Source organism: Bos indicus x Bos taurus, chromosome X, assembly GCF_003369695.1.
Source record: "Bos indicus x Bos taurus breed Angus x Brahman F1 hybrid chromosome X, Bos_hybrid_MaternalHap_v2.0, whole genome shotgun sequence".
Taxonomy (NCBI): Eukaryota; Metazoa; Chordata; class Mammalia; order Artiodactyla; family Bovidae; genus Bos; species Bos indicus x Bos taurus.
In genome coordinates, this window is record NC_040105.1 from 143563388 (window position 1) to 143589276 (window position 25889).

A 25889-nucleotide genomic window follows, 5' to 3' on the forward strand; every position below is an offset into this window, starting at 1 on the left:
ATCTAACTTCATCTTTATTTACTAAATATGTACATTTTCTACCTAATTTTATTCAAGCTAAGGACAATCTATAATTACTGAGATAAAATAAATTCCCCAAACCTATTTGTGATAACCTAAAAATATCTTAAGATCTAAGTGGCTTTTAAAATCTACAAGCATAATCAGCAACAGTCTGTGGATAGGGGACTGGGAGGTGGAGGGTGAGGAATGGGAGGAAAGCTACAATTTCAACCATCTTCTTTTTGCACTGAGTGAACTTTAACCATGTCCATGTATCATTTTTTAAATGGTTTTATTAAATAGCTAATATAAAAGGATTTTTATAACATATAATGACTAAAGAATTATGATATAACCTTTTTTAAGTACTCAGGTTAATAAAAAGAAGTCTTATTATTAGCTTTCAAGTCTCCTGTATATCCTTCTCCATTTCCATTACATTCTTTCCCCCCTCAGAGATGACTGATATCCTAAACTTTGTGTTTATCATTCCTTGCTGTTCTTTAATTTTATTCTGCTTGTATCTCTAAACAATATATGCTTTAGTTTTGCATGTTTTGAGCTGAATATAAATGGAATCTTACTGCACATATTTTTCTGTGACTTGTTTCCCCCCTACCTCGACACCATGGTGCTGAAATTCATCCATGTTATTGTATATAACTAATTCATTCATAACCACTGTACAGAATATTCCATATGAATATCCCATAATTTATCAAAGATATCAGTATCCAATGTATATAAATAGAAGGTAGAGACACTGGAACTGAAAAAAAATTATAGCATGTTTGAGATTATACATACATATGTACAGACATACACACGAACACTACCATATACAAACATACACATACAGTATATATTCTATTTGATGTAAATAGTTCTGTTTGGTGATATTCTTGTATTTAAAATGGTTCTCATTGGCATAATTTCTCAGTATCAAATTTCTTTGCTTGAATATAAGGCTAGGATTGATTTTTATATGAGGTTATGATACCAAATACATGTGCCCATAATAAACATACTAGTGTTTTGGTTACTTTATAAAATATACACACGCACAAATACAAGTGTTCCTTTATTCTAAAAATTATAAACCAAATAAAAATGGGTAGAAATCTACAAAAGACTTACAGTCCCTTCCTTATAGTACAGTATTTAACTAGGTATTTCTAGAATACTTAATCACACCTCAAGTAAGATACAATGATAATATTACTTAGCAAAAAATAATAGAAAGCAAAAGCAAAAAATGAGGAATTACATAAAAAAGAGAAAAATGAATGAAAAGTGTATGCGATTTGTAGAAATACACTTATGACTTTCACAAAGCACAACTTACCTTTAATGCTGAAATCCCAACTTTTCCTGGATACCTGTTCAGAAATAAAAGCAAGAAGGTGTTGAATAGTGGCTATGAGAAGGGAAATCCTTCTACACACTCATTAAAGGCAAGTCCATATTTTTAAAAACATTTATATATTTTGTCAATTAGAAAACTCTTCTATACATACAGAAGATGTAGAAAACATAAAAAAGTAAAGAAGAAAATTAAAGTGACCCATAGTCTTACCACCAAGAGATCTGAGTTTGTATCTTTTGTCTTCCTAGACATATAACACTATAATTAGCATTAATATGAATATAATTTTGTACTCTTCCACAAATTTCTTTAGAAGTGGAAATGCAGCTCAAAAGTATACAGGCTTTTCAGTGTTTGGAGAAACTCTCAAATTGCTCTCTAGAACAGTTGTGCCAATTTACTCTCCCATTACTCTTCATCTCTGTTTCTTAATAACCTTGACAAAAATGAGTGCTATTTTAAAATATTTAGAAAATTCAATAGGCAAAAGTATTCACTGCTGTCTTAATTTGTGCTTCTTCAATTTATAGTGACGTGAAGTGAAGTGAAAGTCACTCAGTTATGTCCTATTCTTTGCGACCCCATGGACTATACAGCCCATGGAATTCTCCAGGCCAGAATACTGGAGTGGGTAGCCTTTCCCTTCTCCAGGGGATCTTTCCAACCCAGGGATCAAACCCAGGTTTCCCGCATTGCAGGCGGATTCTTTACCAGCTGAGCCACAAAGGGAAGCCCAATGGATGAAGTTTCATATGCATTAGACATTTATGTTACTTTTAAAGAGAGAACACCCATTTTTGTTCATAGCTCTTTTTTGGTTTGTTTTTTACTACAACAAAACTCTATTCTTAAATACAGGCTACTTTAGATATGATAATTTTAAAAAGTAACTTTTCACCGATTATTTTCACCCCCCATATTTTTCTTCAAATAGGAACAATTTGATACCTGCTTCAAAACATGAAAGAGTGACATACCCTTACAGCTGCTTATTATATTTCAGGGTTATACACTAAGAAGCTTTTAAATCATAAATATTAATAAGCCATTTCTAAATTTTTTAAATGCAGCAATCACAGATGATACAATTTTATGTAGAAAGGTGCCTTCAAGATCTATCTAGCCATAGAGCCTCTTTTTATAGGTAAAGAAACTGAGGAACTAAGAGACTAAATGGCTTTCCCCAATGTCACATATTTAGTTAGGGGCAGAATCAAGAGAAGCATCAAGTCCTACTACCAAGCTTCTCATGTGCCAAATTGAGTAATCTTTGACCTCTAATCAAAAGTGTGATTAAAAAGTTACTTTTGCCACTCAATAGAAAATCAACCCCTTTATTCAATGAACATTTATGAAACACTTACTATCTATCAGAGACTAAGGGTAGGAAAATGATTAAGACACAATCCTAGTTTAGGGGTTTTTTAAAGCTTGTTTAAAAAAAAGAAGGTAGCTGTATAAAAAAATAGTGCCTGCCCACTTAATTGCAGAGCCTGGACAATATAATTTCATCTTAATAAAGGATAATTTCCAGGAACAAAAATTTTTTTATCCCCAATTACCTGTTTTCCCTGGCAAACATATACTGCTCAGTAACAAAATCCTGTTTATCCAGAGGTGATTAGGACCAAGGCTATTCCAATTTTTAAATAAGGAATCAAGATTCTACACAAAGAATGTGCAAAATAAGACAAGTGCAATCAAATCAGTAACAAAAGGTTAAAAAGCAAAAACAAAAAACCTTGAAGAGGCTCAAATTCCCATGTAGCACATATTCTGAACTCCAACCAAGAAGAAAATCACCTACCACAGAGGTACAGAGACAAGAGGAAGTAAGATTTTTTCAAAAAACTTAAGCCCCATATGAGGTAGAGAAGGAAAGAAAAAGAAAATCTGCCTTCCTCATAACTTCCACTTTGAGAAATCTGATCAGGTTTTTTAGCTGTCAAAAAAAAAAAAAAAAAACAAAAACAAACACAAACAGAATAGGGCACCACAGTTTTCTCTCTTGTATGTAACTGGTTTCATAAAGAGCTCTAAGTTATAGATCAGTTGTTGACATACAAGGAAACAGTTCTGATTGGTTCTGGTGGAGCTTTACATATAACTACATACAAAGTATAAAAAGTAATTTATTACTTCCTTTTGAAAGCCAAGGGAATGTAGTGAAAAGAACATGTGCAGATAGATGTTGCTTGAATATTGTTTCTGCCGTTTACCTTATGTGTGATCTTGATCAATTCATTTAATTTCTCCAGGCCTCAATCTCCTCCTTTGGAAAAGGGGTAAAACCATCTACACTTCATAGGATTCAGTGAGAGAGCACATGGGGCACACACAATAAGCTGTAGTTTCTTTCCTCAGCAGCTTTGAATTGCTCCATTGAAACTCACAAATAATGAGTGTCACCAAGTTTCTCCAAGGGACTTTGGCAGTCTGTCAGTAGTGAGCAGCCTGAGACCAATTTCTGGATACAGAAAAGACACCCTACAGCCCATAAAGCTCCAGCCTATTTAACAACAGGGAACATGAAAAACACCAGATTATACTGAGCTGGGGATTAAATGGGATCCTGCTTGCATTTTGTGATGTCATTAAACAAAAAACTAATAAGAAAAGCCACTCATGTTTGAAACATAATGTAAATATTAAAAGGTTGCTAAGGTTTTGGTAGGTAGTAAAATACTTTGTAGCTTCTTCCAGTCTGATTAAGCCTGAGTTTGTCTTTAACAGGTAGTCTGTAAAACCAGATTTTTTTGTGATAAATTTTTTCATCCATTTATTAGCACCTAGTAAAACCTGAAAGCATATTTATAATTTGCAAAGTTAGTTAAAATGATTTGTATCATGTGCCAAAATGTGGAAACAACAATTCATTTCACCATAAGAAACAGTAAATCATTATTTAGTATTCCCACATGAAAAATTCTTAATAGGGGCCTTGTAATAACAATTATACAATGCCCATCAGTTATTAAGCATGTGCCAAAAACTGCGCTAAGACTTGATTGCTTTAGCTTCTTTAGTCCTCACAACTTTCCAATGAGGTATATTACCTTCCCTGTTTTACACAAAAAAACCCTGAAGCTTGGGTCAGATGGGGTAACTGCACTGCTAGTAAATAACTGGGCCAGAATTTGACCCTAGGCAGTCTGACTCTAGGGTCCACTCTCTCAACTACATTGCAATGTTGCCTTTTTTCTGTGTAAAGCCTTAAAAGATGACAGTTATGAGAATATTCTAAGCAGTGCTGCGAATGAACACCAAAGTAAAGGTAATTAGCGTTGCTTCTTGGGTTGAACTAAACTAATTAAGTCAAAGGCTTGAATCCTGATCTGCCTTTAACAACTACAATTAACATCTAATTGATTTGGCACTGCTAGGAAATGAAATAATGAAATGTTCCATATAGAAAACTGCCAGAGAAATGAAGCTTCTCTTTTCAGTGCCAAACTTCTGAAAGTGTTTTAATTATTTTTGAATTTCAAATTTCAAAAGCAGCTTGTAAATAAGTACATTATAGGCTAAGCCTTGCCATTTCAGTAATCTTGCCCTTGAAAATACCTTCTTAAACGATATACATTTTTCCCTTTGCTACTGATTCAGAATAATTATGCTCAAATACTACACTATATTTTAATACAGTAATGCCCTCCAGGGACCGTAAGGCACAGAGGATTTATGTGCCTTCACACTACAGGACCCTAGGCTACCATGATTGGAATGTCTGGGTTTTATAGCTTTACATCTCCCTCCTCAATGGAAGTGGTCACTTTATACAGTTGGCCATGTGCCTGCCTTAAAAAGCTCTCCTCCCCCTCCCTTTCTATCTTTTGCTTTTAGTCTGGGAAACCGGGTTTTTAAAAATGGAATTGTAGGGTAAAGAAAGAATCCAGATATTATGAGGATCTCCCTAGACAACCATTCAACTCTTATCTGTAACTCAGTCTATACATTCAAAGTAGAGATAATATTATACTGTTTCAGAGTGATTATGTGCCTAAAGACAATTTATTCATGTTCGAGTTTGGGGACAGGAGAAATAAGGGACTAGATCAAGAAAATTTAGTTCTACTCTTGGCTTTCCCAACCAACTAGCTGCAAGACCTTTAAGCAAGGGTTTTCAGAGTTCTGTAATTTTAGGAAAGTTTATTTTGAGACCCTTCATTAGTTTGGGAGTGAAGATGTAATTTTTATACCATGATTAATGATCTAAATTTTATACCCTCTGATTTTCCTTAAATTTGAGATACATCATAGAAAACATGAACATAAGCCAGCACACACACACACATCCAGAAATGTCTGGTAAATACGCTGATACACCTAGTTAACTAGAAAAATACTCCTTCAAACTTTTCTGTACATACTAAATATTAGATTCCTCCTATTTAAAGGTTAAGGTTAGTGATTCTTCCCATAAAAATTCCCAATTTTCCCATACAAAAGTAAATAAAGTAATTTTTATTACACCCCATACATGTGAGAAATTTTTAAGAAAACCGAAGTAACAGGTAGATATATTTAAATATTGGTAATTTACCACACATTTAAACAAAACTTTTAGAAACCAAAATGAGAACTTCAAAAGTTCAATTTTCATTTCAAAAGTTTTTACCATAGGTTATTTTTAAATCAAATATTTTTGACACATTTAAATATATGATTAACAAAGCTTCACTGAAATAAGAAATGTGCTTCTTACAAAGCTGAACAAAAATATGACTTTAACGGGTGAAACTACCTTCATCACCTGATAGCATAAAAAGAATCTTCCAACATATTCTTACTAATTACAAATGCAGTAAATCTTTGATTTTGCAGCATAGTTTCTGAAATTAAAGACAATGTCTATCAATGGTACTATTAAACATGAAAACAAACAATTTCTGAAACAGCTTCAAAACAGAGTCTAAGTTAAAAAAATACTGGTATTCTACTAAACAAACAAACAACAGCAACAAAAAAAAAACCCACATGGCTTACAGATCAAATACTGATTTTTAGTGTAGCCTGCACTCACGTTTTGAATATAAAAGCAATTTTAAGGTTAGCATTTCAGCAACTTATAATACAGATAGAATATTTTAATTCATTATATCCTATTTTCTGTAAAAAGTTAATTTCATGCACTCACTACATTGAGTTTATACTAACAAACCTCATGTTTGAACATAAATCAATGTGTGACAGATGCTTTCTCCCATTCCTATCCATTTAGCATTTTAATTCTAGAGTTTTCCTTTTGCAGCTAGGGTATTTGTGTTCAGTACCAAACAGTAAGGATGTAACAGAAGCAGAAGAGATTAAGAGGTAGAAGAATACACAGAAGAACTACACAAAAAAGGTCTTAATGACCGGGATAACTACGATGGCGTGGTTACTCACCTAGAGACAGAGATCTGGAGTGTGAAGTCAAGTGGCCCTTACGAAGCATTACTATGAACAAAGCTGGTGGAGGTGATAGAATTCCAGCTGAATTATTTAAAATCCTAATAGATGACACTGTTGAAGTGCTGCACTCAATATGTCAGCAAATTTGGAAAGCTCAGCAGTGGGCACAGAACTGGAAAAGGTCAGTTTTTCATCCAATCCCAAAGAAGGGAAATGCCAAAGAATGTTCAAACTACCCTACAACTGCGTTCATTTCACATGCTAGTAAGCTTATGCTCAAAATCCTTCAAGCTAGGCTTCCGCAGTACGTGAACTGAGAACTTCTGTACAAGCTGGATTTAGAAAAGGCAGAGAAACCAGAGATCAAATTGCCAACACCTGTTGGATCATAAAGTAAGGGAATTCCAGAAAAACATCTACTTCTGCTTCATTGACTACTCTAAAGACTTTGACTGTGTGGATCACAACAAACTGTAAAATTCTTAGAGAGATAGGAATAGCAGACCACCTTATCTGTCTCCAGAGAAATCTGTATGCAGGTTAAGAAGCAACAGTTAGAACTGGACATGGAACAACATATTGCGTCCAAATTGGGGAAGGAGTACGTCAAGGCTGTTTATTGTCACCCTGCTTATTTAACTTGTATGCAGAGAACATCATGCAAAATACCGGGCTGGATGAAGCTCAAGCCGGAATCAAGATTTCGGGAGAAATATCAATAACCTCAGATATGCAAATGATACTGCTCTAATGGGAGAAAGGGAAGAGGAACTAAAGAGCCTCTTGAGGGCGAAAGAAGAAGGTGAAAAAGCTGGCTTAAAACTCAACATTTAAAAAACTAAGATCATTGGCATCCAGTCCCATCACTGCAGTGATGGAAAGCAGTGACAAGTTTTATTTTCTTGGGCTCCAAAATCACTGGAGATGGTGACTGCAGCCATGAAATTAAAAGACGCTTGCTCCTTGGAAGGAAAGTTATGACAAACCTAGACTGCATATTAAAAAGTAGAGACATTACTTTGCCAACAAAGGTCCATATAGTCAATGCTGTGGTTTTTCCAGTAGTCATATATGGATGTGAGAGTTGGACCATAAAGAAGGCTGAGTGCCAAAGAATTGATGCTTTCAAATTATGGTGTTGGAGAAGATTCTTGAAGAGTCCCTTGGACTTCAAGGAGATCAAACCAGTCAATAATAAAGGAAATCAGTCCTGAATACTCATTGGAAGGATTGATGTTGAAGCTCCAATACTTTGGTCACTGGATACAAACAGCTGACTAATTGGAAAAGACCCTGATGCTGGGAAGGATTGAAGGCAAAAGGAGAAGGGGGTAGCAGAGGATGAGATGGTTAGATAGCATCACCAAATCAGTGGACATGAATCTGAGCAAACTCCAAGAGATAGTGGAGGACAGAGGAGCCTGGCGTACTGCATTCCACAGGGTTGCAAAGAGCTGGAAATGACTTAGCAACTGAACCACCACCACCAATGCAGTTTAGTATCTACACAACATTATTTTTAAAATGCTACACAGCATCAAAACATTGCTCTGGTCATTTTGCAGAGCAGTATAGGAATTATTTTTTCTTTTATTAACTCTGACCTGATCCAGTGATAACTTTCAGACACCTTAGGTAAAATTTTACTAGAATAATAAGGTCATTACTTCCAAAGGTAGGTGCTAATCACTGGGATTTGGATCTGACGACAATAATTACAACTTATCTAAAAGCTGTTCACTAAGTTTCCATAGAAAGCTAAATGTCAAATCCTTTCAATAATACTGCATTCAATTCAAAATATGCAAGCAATGCAGTATTTTATTTATAACTCTCTTAGCTTGATTTTGTTGTTTTTGAGTCGCTAAGTTGTGTCCTAATCTTTGCAACCCAGTGGACTGTACCCCCCAGGTTCCTCTGTTCATGGGATTTCCCAGGCAAGGATACTGGAGTGGGTTGCCATTTTCTTCTCTGGAGGATTTTCCCGACTCAGGGATTGAACCCATGTCTCCTGCATTGGCAGGTGGATTCCTTAACGCTGAGCCACCTGGGAAGCCTGAGCTTGATTTTGCAACTTGCTAATAAACCTGACTCTCTAATTTACTAATGTTGAGAACAGTGGGCTTCCCTCATAGCTCAGCTGGTAAAGAATCCGTCTGCAATGCAGGAGACCCTGGTTCGTATTCATTCACTTAATAGAAACAAAATCAATCCAACAGAAAATGCAGAGGCTACTTTTAAGGGATTTTGATACAACATAACTGAGTTTTCTGTCCCAGGTGTTAAAAGTGAGCATACTACCTATAGATACTACCTGGTGTTAAAAAGAAATTTAAAGTAATTCTTTCCAAAGTCCTAAAAGGATTTTTTTTTTTAGATCAGTAAGAAGGTAAGAATATATATTTCTTCAGTGTTTGAAGGAAGACTCATTTAGACCACTGTCTCAATGTGAGGAAAACAAGGCTGAAGAAGGTTAAATTAATACCTTCATTCAACATTTACCTACTGCTTACCTCGTACCAGCACAGGGCTAGGCACTGGTTGGAAAGTAGTGAACAAGGCAGACAAGGTCACGCTCTCCTGCTGCTGCTGCTGTCGCTTCAGTAGTGTCTGACCCACAGTGACCCCATGGACTGCAGCCTACCAGGCTCCTCTGTCCATGGGATTTTCCAGGCAAGAGTACTGGAGTGGGGTGCCATTGCCTTCTCCCACGCTCTCCTAGAGCTACACTAAGATGAGGGTCTGATTAGGTCTAGGACCCGGGTCTCTTTACTGATTTGAACAACACATGCAGCCTGTCAGTTTACCCCACAAAGTCTAAAATCTCTTCCTACTTTCACACGGGCAGGTAGCCAGTCAAGTGAAACTGGCCATTTATTAAAGTCTTAATTATCTAAAAGTGCCACCACAAATTCTCCAGTGAAGATTTGGGGGTTCCCAAAGACTGAAAGGGCACCATGACACCAATCTCAAAGTAGAAAGGCTGTAAGTTTAGCTACTTAGTAAAAGAACATGAACTGGAATCAGGATACCTGAGTTTTAGTTATGAATCTGCCAGTAACAATGTATGTGAACATAAAAATTATTTGGGGGCAGTTTTTCCAACCTTTAGTTATGGCTATTTCAAGCATGTACAAACTGGGATAATATTATGAACCCATATGTATAAAATGTTGACCATGGTCAATAGTGATCAATATCAATATGCCTCCCTCCACTCCCTTGCCAGATTATTTTGAAGCAAATCTCATAAATTATTTAATCTTTACCCATAAAAATTTCAATATGTATCTAAAATATAATTATAACACTATTATCAAATTTAGCAATTCCTTATTATATACAGTAAACATTCAGGTTTCCCAGATAGTCTCAAACTTTTTCTTACAGTTGGTCCATTTCAATCAATATCCAAATAAGCTTCATGTGCCATAATCAGTTGATATGTCTCTTTCAATCAGTAGGTTTCCTTTCATTTTTTTATTTTTTGAAGTTCATGTATCGAGGAACTAGGCTGTTCATCCTAAAGATGATTTTTTTTTCCGGCAGTGAAACTATTGTGTACGATACTATAATGATGGCTACATGCTATTATGCAGTTATCCAAAACCATAGAACCTATAACACCAAAAGTGAACCCTAAGGGAAACTTTGGACTTTAGGTGATTATGCTGTGTCAATGGAAGTTCATCAGTCGTAACAAGTACCACTCTGGCGAGGGCATGTTGATAATGGGGGAGACTATACATGTGTTGGGGGAAGGGTGTGTGGGAAATCTCTGTACCTTCCTCTCAGTTTTGCTGTGAATCTAAAACAGCTCTTTAAATAAGTCTTAAACAAACAAACAAAAACACTAGGTTGTTCACCCTGCAGAATTTCTCATTGTCTGAATTTTGTTGACTGCATCTCCATGGCGATATGTCATAAGGAATATTTTAAAGGAGAACATGCAGAAGAGATTGGAGGGATGGAATGGACACACACCCAAGGAAAAGTACAAAAACCTATAAGAACAGTATCAGAAAGACTGTTGCTCAGAATGTGAGAAGATTTAAAAAATACCAGAGACAGTTTTTCATTATTTTAATTTATATTAACAAGAGTAACAAAAATAAACTGCAGTCTGCTTATACGTGGATAAATTATATAATGTAATAGGCTGGGCTTCCCTGGTGATTCAGACGGTAAAGAATCCGCCTGCCAATGTAGGAGATGCGGGTTTGACCCCTGGGTCAAGAAGATTCCCTGGTGAAGGAAATGGCAGCCCACTCCAGTATTCTTGCCTGGAGAATCCCATGGACAGAGGAGTCTGGCAGGCTATCAAATCAGACACGATTTGACTGAATGTACATATGTGAAAGATATATTGATTATTTTTCTTTCCAATTAAGATTGCTGATAGTCAAACCAGAAAGGGAAAAATAAATTATAGGATGAGGAAATCGAATTCCAAAGCACTCAAAGAGATAAAAATACCTGGCTACTCTAAATGAGTTCAGTTCTTCTATCCCAGACAAATTATATCCTAGCAAAAGCTGAGAATTTATGGAGTTCAATCTCTAAAACCTCTGAAGAATCAGAGTATGGAAGAGGATATTAGGAAAAACTTTGGTGGTCAACACTGGAAAGCAGGTAGTGCTACAAACTATAAACAAATTCACTTGATGTCAATGTCAAGCAAAATTCTTAAACACATGATGAAATAAATGGTTTAAGGGCCTTAGGTGTAGGGAAAAGATACTCTTATTTAAGAATAAGCATTTGCAGAAAGCTAAACATGCAAAATTAATTTTCTTTTTTGATAGGGTTACTGGCCGAGAACATAAAGAGCATACCGTACACACAAAAAAATCTGGATATTTTTTTAAAAATTTGTACTAAATTTTATAATTCTCTCAAGATATCCTTTTAGACAACAAAGGGATGTAGTCTAGAATACACTTAGGTGGGTTTATAACTGGCAAAACATAACTCAAGGTGTGCTGATTAATGGATCAATGAAAAACCATAAGGAAATATTAATTTTTTTTGTGCTCTATCCTACTTGATGTTCTATTCACTTGATGTTCTTAATGTCTTAAAAGAAGAAACCGATGGCCTATCTACCAAATTTACAGATGGCACAAAGTTGGAGGGCTTAGGGAGTATACTAGCTGACAGTATCCAAAAATGTATTTCAACAGGTCAGAACCACTGGCCAAATCTTAACAGAATGTAATGTAGTAGGGATAAATGCAAAATGCATGACTGGGGAGATGTGATTTAACAAATCACATGAAAACACTCAGGTACTTTTGTTGATTGCTCAGACAGAGTAAAGGCTGTGATATGACTGCTGAAAGAGTCATAAAAGACTGCTATGACTTCAGCATATGACTGCTGAAAGAGCTAGTGTGATCTTAGGCTGAACTGCATGCATTCTAAGTCACTTCAGTTGTGTCTGACTCTTTGCGACCCCATGGACTGTAGCCCTCCAGGTTCCTCTGTCCATGGGATTTTCAGGCAAGAATATTGGAGTGGGTTGCCATTTCCTTCTCAAGGGTATCTTCCTGACCCAGGGATTGAACCTGTGTCTCTTATGTCTCCTGTATTGGCAGGCAAAACAAAACTATTATGTCCTGAACAAGGCAGGGGTAAATTCTACTCTACTTCCCACTAATAACAACACACTTTAGAATATCACGTGTCACTGGGATACCATATTTTACAAGAAACATAAAATGGAACATATCCAAAAGAGAAACCAATTTGGTGAATGTTTCAGAAACTGAGTAGGATGATACAAAGTACTAAGGACGGCTAATCCAGAGAAGATAAGACAGAAATGACTGCCTCTTGACTTTTTTGACTTTGGTTTTATTTTGGAAAGTATAAGCAGTGAAACTTTGCATTTGGCTAATTTTCTTAATTAGTCTGTCTTAATTTAACTTTTAAACTGTTGTTATATATTTGATATGTACAAGAGTAAAATGTAATTATGAAGCACAACAAATAAACTAAACTGTGACTCACTAGGTTACCTGAGAGTGAGAACAGCATCAAGATCAGAGCAGCTACTGTGTGCCGTATTCTGATGCCTTTGTCTCAGAGGGAACCACTAGCCCAGATCTGACTTACTGTTCCCTTACTTATTTTTAAAATGCCATGTATCTCTGAACAATATACTAAGTTTTGTTATTTCTGAGGTCTGTTTTCAGGAATGCACTTACAAAGAAAAAAAGAGCTGGACTCTTAAAATTAACATTGCAAAAATCTTGGTATTCATGCCAGAGTAAATAAAGGCGACCCTTGTCACTACATACTCACTTGTATTTAAGTCTCACAACTGTGCCCATACCTACTAGTCTCCTTCTGCTTCTCCTCCACCTAGGGTTGCCACATTTAGCAATGATAAATATAGGTAGCTCAGTTAAATTCCAGTTTAAGTATGTTTATCTGAAATTGGGGTTTAACTGGGAGGCCTGTATTTTATCAGGCAACTCTACCCTATCCCTAAATTAATTAGGTGGACAATTAATTCTATGATCTGTTCATTTGTGATACAGGAACAAAGTGGGAGGATTTGTATGGCCAATGTCATTGTATAAATATTAATCTAAGTATTAAACAGCATTTACTGGCTGGGGAAAAAAATAGAACATCTGTGAACTTAGTCAAAGCTTTTCCAGACAATGCATTCAGTAGACCTAACCAAATGCAAATATTGTATATACACTATTATATATTTTTCAAAAACACTCTGTGAAGAATAGGAAGGTGTATTATTAACAGCTTCATTATTTTGACTTATATCAAATCCCTCAAAAAAACCAAGATGGCTACTGTAACAAACTGATAAATCTCTTGAAATGTAAATTGACTTATAACCATTATTTATAAAGATATATCATTTGAAACTGTCCTCATGTTAAAAATGAACTTAACCTATATAAGTCAAATAAAGATCAGCAGTCAACTTTCTGGATAAATATCAATTAAAATTATGTTGTCATTAAAAAGGGATTAGGTTACTGTATTTACAAAGTCATAGGGGCTTCCCTGGCGGCTCAGATGGTAAAGCATTGTGGGAGACCCTAGTTTGATTCCTGGGTCGCAAAGATCCCCTGGAGAAGGAAACGGCACCCCACTCCAGCACTCTTGCCTGGAAAATCCCATGGATGGAGGAGCCTGATAGGCTACAGTCCATGGGGTTGCAAAGAGTCGGATACGACTGAGCGACTTCACTTTTACTTTATAAAGGGGATATCAGAAATATTTCAGATATTTTTCAATATTTTTCGATCAAGAAAACTAATGAACCTTCTACGATATGAGGTAGAACCTGCTTTTCAATTCTGTTTCAACATCTTCCCACAACCTGAAGCACGAATAGCTCCTATATTTGAATGCCAATCAATACAAGTGTGCATTAAGAACACATATAGATTAGACTCCTCAAATAGAAGCCAGTTGCATTCCCTTCCCTGTCTTACTGCAAAATCCACATTTTGAAATCAGGTATAGACATGGCTGACTACTGCAGGAGTCTAACTTATTTTTCACAGCTTCAGCAAGTGGTTTCTCTCTAGGCAATCACCGGATCACCTTTTCCAACTTTTAAACTCAAATATTCATCACTCATGCACTAAGGCTTTAGGATAATTGGTGCTTAAAAGTCCACTTTAAAAAAGAACATTGAATTTCTGTAATTTCAAAGAGGCAGATCCCATAAACCATTCTACCTCTAGTTTCTCACCCTTTAGCTATAGACAGATCCTTCTGCCTTTGGGGTTTGGTGTTTCTCTTACCTCTTACCTGAGAGTTATCTGAAAAAAACAAAACCAAACCTGTAAGCCTTCTGAGAATAGGGTGGAAGGAATGTGCAGACTAAACCTGACACCTGCTTCAGAGTCAACTAAATTACTAGGAACTCAAAGACCCACTACACAAAATATAAGAATTTAACATTTAACATCCCTATTTCTAGACTTCTGGATGAAATTGGGCAACACAGAAAAATGGTTTAACAAGGTCTTCTTTTCTTTTTCTGTCAGTAAAAGGACTCATTTTTTATTTTAGGTTCTGAGGAAAAAAAGTAGTTGGCTCTGAAGAAGCCTTTTGCCAGGTTGCAAAATTCCTGACAGACTCTTAAGGAGGTTAAAAAGAGTAATGACACGGAAGGAAGGAGTATAGAGTGAGTCAGTGAGAATAAAGCTGGTGGCTTGGCAAACACTTTTCTTATAAGAAGGTAACTACCAAGGTCTTAGTGGAGAATTGCCCCATAGCTTGATTTTGTTTTTATCCACCTTTTTTTGCCTTTGCTGAAATACGAAGATCTGATGGCAAACTAAGACCAACACAAAAGTGCTCAGTCTAAACTAGTAATCAGAGAGGTTCTGGTGCTCACAAAACACTGACATGAGGATTTCTTCCCACTTAGACCAGGCAAGAGAAAAACAAAAACAAAGCAAAAATCAAAAGCAAAAGCAAAACCAAACCTCAAGTTGAACAAGAACAGTTCAAATTTAGAGAATAATATACTGGGTTTTATTTTTTTTTAATCTTGCTCTAAGTGCATAGTTTTTAAAAATTTGTTCACTGGAATGAAATTGTATACACTGATGCATATACATCATTAAATAAATGTATTTATTAATTAGTTACATTCTTATGGCAAGTTTTACTAGATTATATGCTAAGCATAAAAGTCCCCATAGAAGGAGGTTTCCCTTGATACATGGTAATTTTGGCTTATTAACAAGATTAATAAAAAATGGAGAATATACTTAAGGCAGTTATCTAACAGGGAATTAACCAAATCCTCAAGATGAGAATTAATACTTTTAATATTCTTTGAAGTGCCATTTTAAAGTACTATGAAAGTCAAGAAGCAGAATGTGTCTAAAATACCTAATGACTATTTTATCACTGATATTAACAGAAATAGATGGTGAGAAAGTTTGGCACAATGGTTCTATGTTTTCTGAAAGTGGATTTTGTGGCAACATTTGTAAGTGATCTATAATGAAATCAAAGGAAACTTTATAATGAAATATAATTCCAGCCATATATAAAGTAATTACAAACTTGAAGTGGACCTTAAGCAACTAAATACTGTCTAAAATGACAAGCTGATTTTTCAAAACTGATATATGTAATTCATGTAGTTTTATGTCATATTTCTGAAAGAACAGCTTCATAATCTATTGATAAAATAACAGAATAATCACTTCTCTAGGCCTGCTCAAGAATTCTAAACTAAAAACATTCTACCCTGCACATTTATAACCATTCAATAAATACTCACATTCAAACAGTAACTCCAGGGTAGGGCAGCTATATCAACGTTCCAAACTGTCAAACTGGGTTAGATAAAAGTCACATCTATTAATGATTTAAAATAATTTCTAGAAAATTGCAACAGAAACAGATGGCTAAATTTACAACTGTCTGGAAAAGTCAATACTAATGCAATCGTGCTAAATCACTTTGTAACTTTCTTAGAAAGGAAACAAGATTTTTGTCTACAGGCCACTTTACAGAAGCTTTATCAAGTTAATGTACTAATATGATTTTTAAGTTATCTAAAACATTCATTGGTGTACTAATCTTAAAAATTAAATGCCAGTAACTTCTAAGGTCACCTCACATAAAAGTTAAGAGCACTAAAGAAACTGTCACAACTCCCCTTTTCAAAAAATGTAACTAAATCAATTATATTATCAATGAACTGATTATTCAGACTTTGAGATTATTTTTCTTCTTCTGAGTTCACTGCTGCTAAGTCACTTCAGTCGTGTTGGACTCTGTGCGACCCCACAGCCCGCAGCCCACCAGGCTCCCCCATTCCTGGGATTCTCCAGGCAAGAACACTGGAGTGGGTTGCCATTTCTACTTATCACCAAAGACTGGCAGAGGAACAAAAAAAAAGTCAAACTAAATCACACACAAAACATTACTATTATCTCTGATAAAAGATTTGATGGGAAAGGAAGTTGTAAACTAACGACTGAACTGAGGGCTTGGTGTAACTGCTAACATTTAATTATTCATATTTTCTCTCAATATTATGAATAATGGAAAACGACACATTTCAGTAATTAAGCATTTTAGTCTATAAATTCTACTTTTACGATTTATCTGAATTTCTACTTCTGCATTCTTTAATGAAGGTGTATTTAAAACTTGATCAGATCAGATCAGTCGCTCAGTCGTGTCTGACTCTTTGCGACCCCATGAATCACAGCACGCCAGGCCTCCCTGTCCATCACCAACTCCCAGAGTTCACTCAGACTCACATCCATCGAGACAGTGATGCCATCCAGCCATCTCATCCTCTGTCGTCCCCTTCTGCTCCTGCCCCCAACCCCTCCCAGCATCAGAGTCTTTTCCAATGAGTCAACTCTTCGCATGAGGTGGCCAAAGTATTGGAGTTTCAGCTTTAGCATCATTCCTTCCAAAGAAATCCCAGGGCTGATCTCCTTCAGAATGGACTGGTTGGATCTCCTTGCAGTCCAAGGGACTCTCAAGAGTCTTCTCCAACACCACAGTTCAAAAGCATCAATTCTTCGGCGCTCAGCGTTCTTCACAGTCCAACTCTCACAGCCATACATGACCACAGGAAAAACCATGGCCTTGACTAGACGAACCTTTGTTGGCAAAGTGATGTCTCTGCTTTTGAATATGCTATCTAGGTTGGTCATAACTTTCCTTCCAAGGAGTAAGCGTCTTTTAATTTCATGGCTGCAGTCACCATCTGCAGTGATTTTGGAGCCCAAAAATATAAAGTCTGACACTGTTTCCACTGTTTCCCCATCTATTTCCCATGAAGTGATGGGACCAGATGCCATGATCTTCGTTTTCTGAATGTTGAGCTTTAAGCCAACTTTTTCACTCTCCACTTGCACTTTCATCAAGAGGCTTTTTAATTCCTCTTCACTTTCTGCCATAAGGATGGTGTCATCTGCATATCTGAGGTTATTGATATTTCTCCCAGCAATCTTGATTCCAGCTTGTGTTTCTTCCAGTTCAGCGTTTCTCATGATGTACTCTGCATAGAAGTTAAATAAACAGGGTGACAATATACAGCCTTGACGTACTCCTTTTCCTATTTGGAATCAGTCTGTTGTTCCATGTCCAGTTCTAACTGTTGCTTCCTGACCTACATACAAATTTCTCAAGAGGCAGATCAGGTGGTCTGGTATTCCCATCTCTTTCAGAATTTTCCACAGTTTATTGTGATCCACACAGTCAAAGGCTTTGGCATAGTCAATAAAGCAGAAATATGTTTTTCTGGAACTCTCTTACTTTTTCGATGATCCAGCGGATGTTGGCAATTTGATCTCTGGTTCCTCTGCCTTTTCTAAAACCAGCTTGAACATCAGGAAGTTCACGGTTCACGTATTGCTGAAGCCTGGCTTGGAGAATTTTGAGCAGTACTTTACTAGCGTGTGAGATGAGTGCAATTGTGTGGTAGTTTGAGCATTCTTTGGCATTGCCTTTCTTTGGGATTGGACTGAAAACTGACCTTTTCCAGTCCTGTGGCCACTGCTGAGTTTTCCAAATTTGCTGGCATATTGAGTGAACCACTTTCACAGCATCATCTTTCAGGATTTGGAATAGCTCAATTGGAATTCTATCACCTCCACTAGCTTTGTTCGTAGTGATGCTTGCTAAGGCCCACTTGACTTCACATTCCAGATGTCTGGCTCTAGGTCAGTGATTACACCATCGTGATTATCTGGGTCATGAAGCTCTTTTTTGTACAGTTCTTCTGTGTATTCTTGCCATCTCTTAATATCTTCTGCTTCTGTCCATACCATTTCTGTCCTTTATCGAGCTCATCTTTGCATGAAATGTTCCTTTGGTATCTCTAATTTTCTTGAAGAGATCTCTAGTCTTTCCCATTCTGTTGTTGTCCTCTATTTCTTTGCACTGATCGCTGCAGAAGGCTTTCTTATCTCTTCTTGCTATTCTTTGGAACTCTGCATTCAGATGTTTATATCTTTCCTTTTCTCCTTTGCTTTTCACTTCTCTTCTTTTCACAGCTATTTGTAAGGTCTCCCCAGACAGCTATTTTGCTTTTTTGCATTTCTTTTCCACGGGGATGGTTTTGATCCCTGTCTCCTGTACAAATCTCACGAACCTCAGTCCATAGTTCATCAGGCACTCTATCTATCAGATCTAGGCCCTTAAATCTATTTCTCACTTCCACTGTATAATCATAAGGGATTTGATTTAGGTCATACCTGAATGGTCTAGTGGTTTTCCCTACTTTCTTCAATTTAAGTCTGAATTTGGCAATAAGGACCACAGTCAGCTCCTGGTCTTGTTTTTGCTGACTGTATAGAGCTTCTCCATCTTCGGCTGCAAAGAATATAATCAATCTGATTTCTGTGTTGAATATCTGGTTATGTCCATGTATAGTAAAACTTGATAAAATATTCTAGAAAAATCTCAAATTACCTAGAATGCTTACTTATATAAAACAATCTGTAGGCCAAGTTTATTATTAAAAATATTACTCATCCTTATTTCCACCTTAAATACTAATTATTGAGAATATATTTTTTCTAATTAGCTACTGGAATGCATTTTCCCCATTAATTTGATAGCCAAAATGTTTGACCAGCTGGAAAATATTAAAAACCACCACATGCATTCACTGTGACTGCTAGAAAACACCTCTGAGGAGGAAGGGGGGGGGGGGCGGGGAGAAACATTGTGTTTCCAATTAGCCACTTGTAGCTAAAAATATGAACCAGAGTTATACTGCAAAAAAAAAAAAGGAAAAAAAATGTGGTCTAAACAACTAACAACAACCTACAAAACAATTACAGAAAAGAAAAATCTGGGATCAAGACTTTTTGATGAAGCACAGAAGTCCAAATCAGCAGTGTCTCACATCTTGAGGAGTTTTCCCTTAGAACATAGAAAGAACAAAGAACATACCCTTTGAAATGTAGTAGCAGTGTCTGGGATTCCAGCTTTTTCAGGAGCAAGGTCATTTTCTGACCTAGCTACCATAGCATAATCACTTTCTTTAAAGCATAAAAAGAAAAGCATTTAAAATACTGCTTTTTGTTGTTTTCAAGAGTGAATTATACATATCCAACTGGCAGGAGAGTCAGCCTCATCATTTTAATAATTCACATTTAAAACATATCATTGAAAAATGTTTATAGCTTAGAAAAGTGAAGTGGGAGGGACCTACTGTTTTACATCTTCATTCAAAATCATCATCTAAGTATCACAAACTAGTGAAATTCCACTTTTGCTAGCTGATTTCTATTCACCCTGAGCTGTTTATTTGCAAAATTAGCATAACTGTCCTGTCTCACAAAAATTGTCCTATCTTACAGAACTGCAGGATAGTCAGAAGAGATAACGTAAATAAAAATACTTTGAAAATTAATGTCCAACATTAATCATTACCATTCTTTGCATGTTTAACAACATGCAGGACTATAATACTTCTTTCTTATTGGGAAGACATTCAATCCTGGGGGTGGGGGGAGTTGGTAACAAGAAATAGATATGATTGCAGGATAACTGGCAACACTTCCGAAGGCTTCACTGTTAACACAATATTTACTGAATACAGAATGTACCCAAGTTATAAAGGTCCTATAAATCTAAACCACCGTCTTTGCCTCAGTCCCCTCCATTTCTTCCCTTCACTCTTATAGGAACCAGTGTTTACAGGAATGGGAAGTGCGAGTGAAGATCTCAGAGAAACCAGGAAGTTCAAAAGTACTGCTAGAAGAAATTGTGAAAGGAAGTGGAAAACCAAAGAGCATCCCTATTTCCACCTAGGATAGGTGATGCTTTTGAACTGTGGTGTTGGAGAAGACTCTTGAGAGTCCCTTGGACTGCAAGGAGAACAAACCAGTCAATCCTAAGGAAATCAGTCCTGAATATTCATTGGAAGGACTGATGCTGAAGCTCCAATACTTTGGCCACCCGATACGAAGAGCCACCTCATTGGAAAAGACCCTGATGCTGGGAAAGAATGAGGGCAGGAGGAGAAGGGGATGACAAAGGATGAGATGGTTGGATGCCATCACCGACTCGATGGACATGAGTTTGAACAAGCTCTGGGAGATGGTGAAGGACAGGGAAGCCTGGCATTATGCAGTCCATGGGGTCACAAAGAGTCAGACACAAATGAGCGACTGAACAACAACAACAACACATCAACTGCAGACATCTCTCTACCCAGGAAAATAAGGCAAAGGTTAAAAGTTAACAAACAGGAGCTTTGACCTGGGATAAAATAGGTATAGCAAAGTTCACTTAAAGGAAAAAAGACTGATCTTGGTACCTAGCTTTAATCTCTAAAGCCAATCCAATAAAGATAAAATGCCAATTGCATAATACTGACAAACCCACTCACTTTCACTCACAAAGGTACTAGTTTTATCAAGCTACCTATTCCTTCTGCTCACCTATTTTCCACTAATCCAATGCTCCACTCTACCTGTGACACTAACCAATCCCACTTACCAATGCATCTGCTATATCCAATTCATCCCCAAAGACCCACCCATTCATTATATTTCATCCACCACTGTTTCTTCTCACTTGTTAAGGAAGAATAAATTATTACACCAGGGAATCTCTGTACTAATGACCTTAAGGTAAGCTAGGAAGGAGAAAGCTGGAGGTGAATGGGGTGGATCTGGGGCTGAGAAGAAATGTTCAAACCACCTGTCATTTGGGTAGATAAGCATATTTTAAAAGAGTGATTTTTTTTTTAAAAAACCACACAAATTGTTAATAGTACTGCTAATAACTAGAACCCTAACAACAGACTGGTTCCAAATAGGAAAAGGAGTACAACAAGGCTGTATATTGTCACCCTGCTTATTTAACTTATATGCAGAGTACATCATGAGAAATGCTGGGATGGAAGAAAAACAAGCTGGAATCAAGATTGCCGGGAGAAGTATCAATAACCTCAGATATACAGATGACACCACCCTTATGGCAGAAAGTGAAGAGGAACTAAAAAGCCTCTTGATGAAAATGAAAGAGGAGAGTGAAAAAGTTGGTTTAAAGCTCAACATTCAGAAAATGAAGATCATGGCATCTGGTCCCATCACTTCATGGGAAATAGATGGGGAAACAGTGGAAACAGTGTCAGACTTTATATTTTTGGGCTCCAAAATCACTGCAGATGGTGACTGCAGCCATGAAATTAAAAGACGCTTACTCCTTGGAAGGAAAGTTATGACCAACCTAGATAGCATATTCAAAAGCAGAGATATCACTTTGCCAACAAAGGTTCATCTAGTCAAGGCTATGGTTTTTCCTGTGGTCATGTATGGCTGTGAGAGTTGGACTGTGAAGAACGCTGAGCGCCGAAGAATTGATGCTTTTGAACTGTGGTGTTGGAGAAGACTCTTGAGAGTCCCTTGGACTGCAAGGAGATCCAACCAGTCCATTCTAAAGGAGGTCAGTCCTGGGTGTTCTTTGGAAGGAATGATGCTAAAGCTGAAACTCCAATACTTTGGCCACCTCATGCAAAGAGTTGACTCACTGGAAAAGACTCTGATGCTGGGTGGGATTGAGGGCAGGAGGAGAAGGGGACGACAGAGGATGAGATGGCTGGATGGCATCACCGACTTGATGGACATGAGTTTGGGTGGACTCCGGGAGTTGGTGATGGACAGGGAGGCCTGGCGTGCTGTGATTCATGGGTTTGCAAAGAGTTGGACACGACTGAGCGACTGAACTGAACTGAATAACTAGAAAAATAATTTCCTCAGTCTCCCAATTTAAACAAAGACGTTCAAAAACATATTTAAAAGAGGACTATGGATATTAAGTTCATCCATGTCTAGTCTTTGCAGTTCAAGATTGATGCCAGAAAGAACACTTTTACCTCTTCTCTTGAGCCTACTTAGGAACCAGGATGCCTGCTTCTGAGAAAATGGGTTTGAATACATCTTTACATTCTATTTATTGGTTCTCTAAAGAGTTTGACCTGTGGTTCATAAGAATGCTCACGGTTCAATGAGTTTTTACTGGAACAGTCTATTACAATTAGTAGTGGTCAAGTACATTTTATACAGGTATGGCTTCCTCTGTATAGGCTGCCTACTGGAAAACATTAAAGTTTCCTGTCAGTACTTTCCAAAATTTTTATGGTTCATCCTAGGCCTTAAAAAAAATTCTTATCCTCCCCCCTGCCTTTATTTTAAAAATTTTAGGGATTAGGGTCCTGTGGATAAAGTAAAACCTTTTCTGCTCTGTAGCCTATTTGTGCAATTAAAATAAAGTTCTCCTTGGGGCATCATCAGAATTTAGTAACCAGAGCTTTGAATAGGATAAACTAATCTTAAAATGCTTTAAACTCTTAAACCATTCAAATGATTTAAAAATAAAAATTCAAGCCAGGAAATTTTAATTTAATCATTTCACAAACTCACAAGCTTACTACATAATATTCTAATTTAGAAAGATAAACATTTCTTGAAAAGTACACAAAATATCTTAAGAGAAATTTTACTCTGATTTTTAAAAACACATTACTTCAAAACCAATACAATATTGTAAAGTTAAAAAATAAATAAAATAAAATAAACAAGAAAAGGAAAAAAAATACATTACTTATGTTATTGTTATATATTGAAACACATACCAAAATTGGCTAAAGCATTAAAAGATTAACCACCTCAGTTAAACTCAAAGATTAATTAGGCATATTTAGAAAGATTAATCAGGCATATATTTATTACTACACCATATAATATTAACAAGCATGAGCACCAAAAACAAACATTAACACAAACATTATATAAACTACTATATGAACTATCAGTTTATATATCCTAAATATTTTTTCAACATTCTTATTTTTAGCAAGACAAACACATTTGTAACTTAACTATTTTAGTTATTTGAATTCTGAGATTTTTATGAGATTTTAAAAAATAGAACATAATAAAGACCCGTACAACTATTTAATCTTTATGTTTCTTTTCCCATTTATCAAAGGCTGCAAAAGAAAGATAAACTTTCCTATTAAACTTCTGAACTGTTTTCCCAAATTAGAATGAAAAGTCCAAACATTCTTTCTGCTATCTACAGAAATAATTTTTGGTAGAAGCCAGATTATTTATTTGTGAGTTGATGAATCAAGGTACTTTTAAGTCACTTCAGCTAGCTCGTGATGACATAGGGTCTAAAATCATATTTGTATATATTTCTTAAATGGTAACTCAATCTTGAAATTTATTCTAGCTGATATGACCCATGGATGGCCATTGGATGCCAGTGATGTAATGCATTCAATCTTCAAGACAATGACTAACAATGGAACTGATAAAATTAGCATGAGAGAAATATTACCTAAACATGTTCCTGTTAAATTCTGTATGTTTAAAATGTTTGGAGACAAAAAGGTTTTGTGAACTTAAAACCAATTGACCCTAATGGAATGCCAAGCTGAAACTGTCAGACAGCTGCAGCTGGTAATAAAATGCTAAGATCTGAAGGGCTTTAGCAGAACCTGATTATATGGTAATCCTAGTATCTGAGCAGGCAAAAGAGCTAGAAAAATAACTGATAGGCTGGTTGCTATAGTAACCAAGATAAATTTGTATAGGACTGGGGAAAAACATTGGGGTTGCCATCAGGTATGAGGCCCACATTATGTCTTATGCAGTTTTTCCACAATTTTGAATCACGAGATGACAGACTAATACAAAGGCTGCTCAGTCTGAAATAAGAGAACAGATAAGATTCTACTCTGAAGAGTAAGGAAAGCACCCAATTAAAGGTTTAGCTTGTTAGCAGAAGAATATCTGACAGCAAGGGTGGAACAAACCTTGTGAAAGTTTGTAGAAATTAGCTTAGCTATGGGTAGAAAACAAAAATGTAGGTTAATTAGCAATTCAAGTTAAATATCAGTAGAGCATCATAAAGTACCTACAATTTTCATTACTTTTAATTAATTCTTATAGACTATTAATCTCTCACAGAAAGGGTTGTTTAATTCACTGTATAGGTGTGTATCTAAAACAATACGAAATACTGTGATTCGTCTGATCTCAGTTATCCATGTCCCAGTAAGCAGTCTGAGAACCTGGTCTCTCTCTCTTGGCTTCAGGGGCTACCTTCACCACCTACTCCATCACCACCACCACCCTGTCCTCCACCTACATACCCCAGGAAGTAGTTACCAGAATTGCAGGCAGAGTTTGAGGAGGAAACAAACAGCATCTTCAAGGTTCTTGCCTGGCAAATTCACCTGACTTTGTCAAAATCTAAACAATGAACTGAAAAGAACACAAGGACTGTCATGTACTGTGAAGGTTATGCAGGTCTCAAATAACAACAATTAGAAGTTACTTTTTTTTCTGTAGGACCATCACTGAACTGTCAACATGCTAAAACTATCTAGGTTTTTAACATTTTTAAAGATCAAATTTTATGTACCCTACTTTTTGAAGTAGGTTACCCCAAGAACAAAATAAAGTTTTCAGTTTTAAGAGTTTGTACAGATTCAAATTGAGTCCCCAAACTGCAGTACTGCTTCGGACTGTCCTACTTCCATGAGTCACCAAACTGACAGTTGGAGGCCACTAAATTTAGAGCTTGAATTTACTAATTAATATGCAAAAGGTCCCCTCCCACCTCTACATGATGTTACATGGTGTGATAAAAAAGCATATGTAAATATATTTCTATCAATCCACAAAGCCAATGGCAATCAAATATAATCCATAATTCATCTATACCCATGAACAGCCATTTTTAATAAGGTTGTTAAATAACAGCTTATTTTTAATAGGGCTCTTAAATAACCCATACCACGCAAATAATTTTTAATTGAAATGCATCAATTTTCAATTCAGAGAGAAATGTTTCTGATGTCCAAGTGAAAAACAGTTTTCAACAAAGGCAGTTAGGCAACTTTTTATTTTTTAGACCAAACAACTCTTTGGGACAGTTTGATCTCAGTTCTTATGACTTAAAAATCAAGATTTGGGTTATTACTCCAATCTAAAATAATAGACTGCAATTGACACTAAACTAACAAAACAAATAACCATCCCTGTTCTTATATTAGCTGTTTTGTCACCGTTTTTTCATCCAGACTTGGAGAAAATTAGTGGGCAAAAGTGAGGATCCTAGAACA

The 25889-nt window shown here is 36.3% G+C and overlaps 1 protein-coding gene across 1 annotated transcript in view; it reads right to left on the minus strand.

Annotated features, from left to right (window-relative positions):
* WDR44 (WD repeat domain 44) overlaps positions 1-25889 on the minus strand; it is a 93494-nt gene that overhangs the window by 63371 nt on the left and 4234 nt on the right. The window contains exon 2 of the mRNA XM_027533696.1: positions 1349-1382. Coding sequence (XP_027389497.1) covers positions 1349-1382 — 34 coding nt within the window. The remainder of the gene's footprint in view (positions 1-1348; positions 1383-25889) is intronic.